The following is a 9018-nucleotide window of genomic DNA, read 5'->3' on the forward strand; positions in this document are numbered from 1 at the left end:
TGCGGGCTTTCATGTGTCTTGCACTGAGGAGAGGCTTCCGTCGGGCCACTCTGCCATAAAGCCTCGACTGGTGGAGGGCTGCAGTGATAGTTGACTTTGTGGAACTTTCTCCCATCTCCCTACTGCATCTCTGGAGCTCAGCCACAGTGATCTTTGGGTTCTTCTTTACCTCTCTCACTAAGGCTCTTCTCCCACGATTGCTCAGTTTGGCTGGACGCCAGGTCTAGGAAGAGTTCTGGTCGTCCCAAACCTTTTCCATTTGAGGATTATGGAGGCCACTGGGCTCTTAGGAACCTTGAGTGCTGCAGAATTTCTTTTGTAACCTTGGCTAGATCTGTGCCTTGCCACAATTCTGCGCCCCGCCTTTGGAACATTCTCCCTCATCGCATCCGGTCGTCTCCGGACTTATCAACTTTTAAATCATCACTCAAAACGTATCTGTTCCGTATAGCGTTTTCCACCTAACTCTCTTAACTTCTCAAAGCAGCCCGTGATGTTCTACCACCCTCCGCCTATTTCATATTGTCTCATACTGTTTCATATTTGTTGTTCTGTCATTTGGGTTTCTGTGTTTCAATTTGCTTTTGCTGTACATCGCCCACTTCCTGGATGCTCTGCACTTTTGCCTTTACATTCTAGCCCTCTGTTTATGCATTGTTGTTATTGTTGTTTTAATGCACTCTATGTATTTCATGCTGTATGCTTCCTTTTTCTCTCTGTAAGGTGACCTTGAGAGTTTGAAAGGCGCCATGAAATAAAATGTATTATTATTATTATTATTTGGAAGAAAATTCCACTACAGCAGAAGTTTATCTGACAACACTGTTAATAAATTTAAGAAAATGATTCCATCTTTATTTACATCTATGCCATGTGCCAACACAGTGGAGGGCAGCTGCTTCAATCCCACTCCCTACCAAATTGATCATGTTGTTGACAGTGCTGTAGCCTCACTGCGTGAAACGCTTGATACTGTGGCCCCTCTGAAAAAGAAGTTAGTGAATCAGAGGAGATTAGCTCCATGGTATAATTTACATATTCGTACCTTAAAGCAGGCATCACGAAGGCTGGAAAGGAAGTGGCGTTCCACAAATTTAGAGGAAATTTTTTTCTAACCTGGAAAAACAGTCTATTAACATATAAAAAAGCTCCCTGTAAAGCCAGAACTGCATACTATTCATCACTAATAGTTGAAAATAAGAACAAACCCAGGTTTCTTTTCAGCACTGTAGCCAGGCTGACAAAAAGTCACAGCTCTGTTGAGCCCAGTGTTCCCTTAGCTCTCAGCAGTGATGAATTTATGAGTTTCTTTACAAATAAAATCACAACTATTAGAGAGAAAATTCATCAGATGCTTCCTATACCTGCAATAAATGAATCTTCTACTACAGTAGCTCTTGAATCATCTGCAAGACCTCAGTTATGTTTAGACTGCTTCTCTCCCATAGATCTCTCTGAAGTTACATCATTAGTTGCTTCATCGAAATCATCAACGTGTCTCTTAGACCCCATCCCAACTACACTGCTCAAAGACACCCTGTCATTAATTAACTCATCTTTATTTGACTTAGTAAATTTATCTCTAGTATCAGGCTACATACCACAGGCCTTTAAGAGCCTGGGTGTCATTCTAGACAGTACTCTCTCCTTCACTCAGCATATCAATACCACTACCCGGTCGGCCTACTCCCATCTTCGTAAAATAAACTGCATCCGTTCTTCACTCACCACCGATAGCACGGCCTTACTTGTTAATGCCTTTGTCACCTCTCATTTGGATTACTGTAACTCACTCCTCACTGGTCTACCTCTCAAATCACTTCACAAACTCCATCTTGTCCAGAACTCTGCTGCCCGAATCATCACCAGAACTCCATCCTCACATCATATCACCCGTCCTTAAACAACTTCACTGGCTCCCTGTGTCCTTCCGTATAAACTAAAAATCCTCCTTCTCACCTACAAAGCCCTCCACTATATTGCCCCACCATACATCACTGATCTACTTCATATCTATTCTCCACCTCGTACTCTCCACTCCTCCAGTTCCACTCTCCTCTGCACCCCTACGGGGCGCCTGGCCACGACGGGCGCTATAGCCTTCGGCCACACTGCGCCCCGCCTTTGGAATGTTCTCCCTTATCGCATTCGATCGTCTCCGGACTTATCAACTTTTAAATCATCACTCAAAACGTATCTGTTCCGTATAGCGTTTTCCACCTAACTCTCTAAACTTCTCAAAAAGCAGCCCGTGATGTTCTACCACACTCCGCCTGTTTCATATTGTTTCATGTTGTTCCTCTGTCCTCTGGGTTTCTGTGTTTCCATTTACTTTTACTGTATATTGCCCACTTCTTAGATACTCTACACATTTTGGCCCTCTGTTTATGTATTGCTGTTATCGTTGTTTTAATGCACCCTATGTATTTCATGCTGTATCCTTCCTTTTTCTCTCTGTAAGGTGACCTTGAGACTTTGAAAGGCGCCTTGACATAAAATGTATTATTATTGTTATTATTATTATTATTATTATTGCCGACACCATTCTTGCTTGGTTCACATCTTACCTCTCAGACCATACCCATCCACCTGCAGAACTTTCATTCCAAGTCCGCAATAATTCAGCTATGGCATGCCTCAGGGCTCTGTCCTGGGGCCCCTCCTTTTCATTATCGATCTCCTTCTGCTTGGGAATAGCTTAAGGCAATACAATATCAATTTCCACTGCTATGTGGACGACACTCAGCTCTACTTCTCTGCAGCCCCATCTACCTCCCTTCCCCCTCCCTCGCTCCTTACCTGCCTACTCATTATCAGAACCTGTAGCCCATTTTGTGCTGATTACAGTGTTATCAGAATTTAGCCATTAATATGTTTAAAAGTAACTGAAAAAAGCACAAATGTCAGGGCATGTCAAAATTTGTCCAGGGCCCCATAACCCCCTTAGACCCCAGAGGGTTAAGGGTACAATGAATAACTTATCTAAATATTCAGGTAGTTAGCTATCTGGTGGCTTTTTCTTGAACTGGTTAGGCTGGAGACACATTACACGATTTCATGCCAAATTTTCTCCCTCCAGTGGTCGTAGGGCTCGGCCCAAATCAAGGTTTGTCATCACAAATAATTTGCCTAAACAATCTTCAAGTGTGTGATGTCAGCACAATTGTTTGACTGCTCCTGATCAGGTCGGAGACTAGATTGTAATTATCAAACATGTTTGATTGATGATTCCTACTGACAATAGCTGATGAAAGCCAGCAGCCGGGAAAATATCAACCAGATGTTGCGTACGTTTATGCCTGATAAACATGGTAGCAAAACGAAACCAGCGCCAAAAGCAGCATTGATAAGACATGCTTTAAGAATTATCCCAACAACACGGGAGTCTTTTTAACATATTGTGCAAGACATACCGATATAGCGTTAGACTGCCAAGGAAAAGGCATGCTTTACGAACTCATGTTTGATCTCGTATCTGTGGAATTACTAACATGAAATCATTACTAAAAATGGCAGTTGTGTGGTCTCACAGAGTAGTTGAATTCTCTAGTGTGAGCGGTAAGATTAGTTTGTTAAAAGTCACTTCAAACTCTGTTCTACCATGTTTTCAAAATCGGTGAAGTTTTTAAAAATGTCTAGTGTGTCCACAGCCTTATGGGCACGCAGAAATGCAGATGACTAAACATTACTATAAGTGATGAAATTGGATGAAAGTACTGAAATAGTTTCATTGCTTCTATACAAACGGTTTTAATGGCTGATAATAGGCCAAAACATTTTTGAAACCATGAACCTGCAATTACAAAGTCTCATTAGTATGTTTAAATACAAAGGTCAAATAAAAAACACTACGTTGAAATCAGCTTCAGGATTTGGACTAAGAGCTTGACTGTTAAACATTTGATAATAAACGTACAGACATGTCTGACTAGATTGAAGGTAAGGTTCAACTTTGGATGACTTGGTTATCAATGCTCTGTCATCATAAAGATTAATGAGTACGTTCTACTGTGGATCCTGAAGCCTTTGAATTGTGTAACAATGAAACATCTTGTTATGAATCTGCAGCAGCTGTTCACACTCCTTTTCTCCTGAAAACACACATTCTACTTCTTACTGATACAAAAAGCCTCAATTATCCAAAAGGAAAAAGGCTCATTTTATTTACATCACAGTGTCTACAGCATGTTGGCCTCACGGGAGCCAGGCTTCAGTATCTGAAGAGTGACTATGTGTTTCATAGCTTTTCTAAACCAGGGGTAGAACAGGGCATAGATCAGAGGGTTCAGACCAGAGTTACTAAACATAAGGAAGCTCACAAAGGCCTCAATTGCAGAACCGATCATGATGTTGCTTCCAGTGAGACAGACACAATAATATGGAGAGTAGCAGAGCACAAACACAACTACAACAATACCCAGAGTCCTGGCTGCTTTCAACTCAGACTTATTTATCATCCGAGTTCCTGAAACCTGGAGTTTGGCTGCAACGTGAGAGCGCATGGCACGAGCCTGAGACACCGCCACTATAAACACTCTCATATACAGAATTATGATGACAGAAATGGGAATAATAAATGTAACAACAAGGTCCACATCCGCTGCTGTGATGTTAATCACACACTCCCCATGGCAAGAATTATACCTGCCTGGTTGTGTGAGGGAATCATATAAGTAGAAAATGGTGTAGAAAACTGAACAGATCCAACACAGACAAATACCGATGGTGATTGTTCTTTCAGTGATTCTGGTCAGGTAATGCAGGGGGTCACAAATTGCAACATAACGGTCGATTGATATCAGCACCATGTTTCCTACAGAGGCAGAGATAATTGTAGTAGGGAGCAAAAAGTACAGAGAGCACATGAGGTCTCCCAGGACCCAGCAGGTCCACATCATGACGATTTCCATTGGCATCACCAAACCCATGATGAAGTCTGACACGGCCAGAGACAGAACGATGAGGTTTGTGGGGGAGTGGAGCTGCCTGCAACAAGAGGACATCATCTCTGTGTATCATCAACAGTATCATCAAAAACAGCAGCTGCTGTGCAACAAGAGCAGGAAGAATCATTCAAAACCTCAGTCTATCAAAATACAAGGAGACTGAAGCCACTGCTGTGTGCTCAGATCAGGCTGGGAGTTTGGGAAATGATGTTCAGAAACTATTTCAAAGCCTGTGGGTTAGAGCAGCCTCTGTTCACCTGAGAAAAAAGGAGACATTCAAGTCTGCACTTTGTCATTCCACAAAAACACTGTGTGTCTAAACAAATGGGAGGTTCCACAAAAACACCTGTGAGAAAAATGGAATATCAAAGTACAGATTCAAAGTAGAAAACTACTTCCCACACTGTGTGGACACTGAAGTTACACATCCAAGCTTCACAAACAAATACTGGTCCAGATTTCAGCTGTAAAAACAGGGACATCATTCATACTTGTAACTTCAAGGTTTCACACAGCTCTGAGCTCGTTCTCAGATGGTTAGAAAATCACTTTTGTCTTTGTGTAACTGGACCATCAACATATTTCTATAAACATTTGGACATACCCAACAGTAATTCAGTATTTCAAAGCCTGTGGGTTAGAGCAGCCTCTGTTCACCTGAGAAACAAGGAGAAATCCAAGTTTGCAGATGTGGAGAAAAGATTTGTAGTTCTAAAAAAGAACTGAGAATGTCAAACACAATTTGTGCACAAATCAGATTTGACAGACTGTGAGAAATGTTGACATTCTCAGCTACTACAAGTCTTTTCCAATTGTATTTTTTACCAAAGCTCACACACAACACAAGCTCTGAAATGAATCCTGAACATCATTTCCCATGATCTGACTGATCAATCACAACATGAAATAATGCAGAGGTTTGTCAGTGCCTGTAGTGGGAGATGGAGATAATGACCAGCAGGTTGAGAACGGCAGTGAGCAGAGAGAAGAGGAACATCAGGCTGTAAACCAACACCTCCTCCGACTGAGGGAGTGGTGGCCTCCTGCAGGAGGTGTTGAGGAGCTCTGGGAAGCAGAGTTCAGCTTCTTCCATCATCAGAGGAGAAGCTGCAGAGCTCAGACAGCTTTCTGACCACAGCTCTGTCTGACAGCTCCTTTATCTCCTCTCCTGCCTTTCTCTCTGGTGGACACCAACTCCCTCGCTCTCTGAAACAACTCTTCATTGGCCAGAAGTTTGTTCCTCTTGTGTACCACCAGACTCTGCTGTGTCTAACAGTCCATCTGAGTTAAACCACTGACATTGGTAAATGTGTTTTCCTCTTCTTTAGTTCTGTGTGCAGCCCAATACTCAGCTTTACCAAACCTCTGTCCACAGAGGTTAACAAAGCACAGATGGAGCTGCTCAGTCTGGGTAAAGCCAACAAGACAAACTTCAGTCACCTCAAACTGTCCCTGTTATTTATTTTACATGTCCGTTTACCTGATTGTGTGAACCTGATGTATATTGACTTGGTTATAAACTCAGGAATGTCTCAGCAGCAGCAGTTTGGGAATGGCTGCTGGTTAACGTCTATAAGAAGAAATCACAGTATCTGTGCACAGATATAAAAACGACAGTGATCTGAGCTGCATCAATATTCGAGCACAGTCAAACACATTTCCTGGGAGTTTTGCTTAGTACATGTGTGGTTTGTGGCCACTGCTGGGCATCAATTACAATGCAAACAAGATGGTTTCCTTTCTCAGTTTTCTTTCTGAATTGTAGGTGTAGTGCTGTAACAAATATAATACCAATCAGTTTTACACCTGTAGGACATACATTGCCACCAAACATAAATATACACTGATTTATATGCACAGCATGCATCACCAATAGTTACAATAACTATAATATAACTTTAACATGCATAATATTCACGTAAGTGCTCAATATTTGTGACTCTAGTTTACGGTACTATGGCAAGAGGTTGGCGGGTATCAGAAGTCATTGGTCACATGTAATGTAGCTGCAGGCAGTGGATTAAACCTCGAAAGTTTGTTTCTTTGGAAAGTTTGTTTTGTACTCACTGGTGCAATCCAAGCAACAAACAAATAACAAGACATGGGGTCAGAAGAAAAGTAAATATAGTGGAATTTGCCGGAGTACCATCATCGCACCTGAATTGCGAATCGTCTAACTTACCGGATGCATGGCGTAAGTTCAGACAACATGCTGAGCTCATGTTCGTGGGTCCATCGAAGAAAAAGGGCGACAAGAAAAAGTGCAGTTATCTGCCCCTGTGGATAGGAGAAAAAGGAAGAGATATCTTCAACACCTGGGCGCTGATGACGGATGAAGCAAAGGTACTGCAAACATACTACGACAAGTAGGAAGCATATGTGAGGCCCAAAATTACCATAATCTTCACCAGAAATAAATTTCATGAGTGAGTACAAGGAGCCAACGAAAGTTTTGGATACAAGAACAGAGAAACACTTATGAACTTTTATGTAGTCAGCACGTAAGCACTGCCTATATTAGGTCTCAAAGCATCTCTGGACAAAAGCTGGATAACGCTGGTGCTGGTAAGATGTGTTTCGATGCTCTTTTCACTTCAACTAAGCTAGCGAGCTTAAAAGTTATGTATTTTGGGTTCAAACTACATGTAAACATAATGTATTGTTGCTATTAATATGTTTTTAGATCTTATCATTGTTTTTAGTTGGATAAAAACGGACTTTATTGACGTTTATTTGGACGGAGATTTTGCCTCATTAGCATATTGTTTGACCTGCTATACGAGACCGGGAGAGAGTCTGCCTGTGTGTGTATTGACTGAGTCTCCTGCTACTGTTTATAGAATGAAGTTGCCGATTCTGGATTTTGGTGTGCCTGGTGTTGATGCGCACTAGCGACCATACTACAGCTGCTACACTAATCAAACATACTGCAATGACTCGGCAGTCGGAGTTGACGGCCAGGTGCATTATGGGAGTTGTTAAGTGTTGGATGACACAGTGTTTATGTTCCGTTACGTTCAGTGTTATTGTGTTAGCTTGGGGTATGTTGTGGGAATTGGATTTGTGTTCAGGTTGGGTTTATTGAAAATGTGGCTGTCACCATAACTTAAGAGTGACGTGTGGGAGAAGGAGCTTGGTGACAACGCATGCATGTAGAGTAGAAGACTTATGTCTGTTCACTGTAAAATAAATCAGCTGTTGGAAGCCAATGCTGCCTCCTGCTGGTTTGTCTAAGCACCTACTCCAGCTCAGAGACACTTGGGGCCAGGTGGTGTATGGGGCACGGGTGTTCTCTCTCTAGGCATCAAAATTAATAATGGTGGTAACTTCTAGCTTCCTGCTAGCTGTGTAGCTCTAGGCCAGTGACTAGATAGCCTAGCGTAGATCCAGCGAAAACCCACAGTCATTACAATATCTAAACTGCTAATTAATCACAATTAATTTAAAATATTGTACATGGGTTCGCACGATTGGATATTTAGATGCGAAATGTAAATTAATGGGAAAAAACACAGAGTCAATACTTACAAATACCCCCAAGTAGTTGTCATTATTGACCGAGGTCCAGTGGGCGCCCGTGAGCGCAATGTGGGTCGCTTCATCAAGCATTCTCATCCTTCCTGCCCACTCACCATCATACAGCAAGTGTAATCTTCACATCATTGTTCCTCTCCAGGGCCTATTGTACGAGGTGTCTCCCGATGCAGTCCGAATGACACCTCTCAGTCCATCATCTTGGACAGCATTGACAGGGCGGCAGTTTTTAGCTATCCAAACAACTAAAGCTTCTGTCACTTTTTCACTGACAGGTTTAGATATTTGGCCACGAAAAACACACTCCTGTAATTTACGTTGGCCAGGCAGGCGTTCAGTGGCATCCAGAGGCTGTTTTGCTTTTAGATGATATGTTAGAGAAGAATTACTTCTACGATAATTAAATTCGGCTTTACAAAATGAACATATTACCTTAGTTCTGTCCGTGGATCCATCAGGCAGCGTTTTGAACAGAAATTTCCCCACTAAAACTCCCTTACTTGTTGTTTCCATCTTGAGGGAAACTCGGTCGTGGCTA

At 42.1% G+C, this 9018-nt stretch overlaps 1 protein-coding gene across 1 annotated transcript; it reads right to left on the minus strand.

Annotated features, from left to right (window-relative positions):
- Positions 1-4178: 4178 nt before the first annotated feature.
- On the minus strand, positions 4179-6039 carry LOC113123234 (trace amine-associated receptor 4-like). The gene is made up of 2 exons (XM_026295051.1): positions 5876-6039; positions 4179-4986 (listed from the first exon to the last, which is right to left on the minus strand). Exons 1-2 carry the CDS (start codon positions 6037-6039, stop codon positions 4179-4181), a joined length of 972 nt encoding a protein of 323 aa, XP_026150836.1.
- Positions 6040-9018: the final 2979 nt, after the last annotated feature.

This window comes from Mastacembelus armatus, chromosome 21 (assembly GCF_900324485.2).
Source record: "Mastacembelus armatus chromosome 21, fMasArm1.2, whole genome shotgun sequence".
Taxonomy (NCBI): Eukaryota; Metazoa; Chordata; class Actinopteri; order Synbranchiformes; family Mastacembelidae; genus Mastacembelus; species Mastacembelus armatus.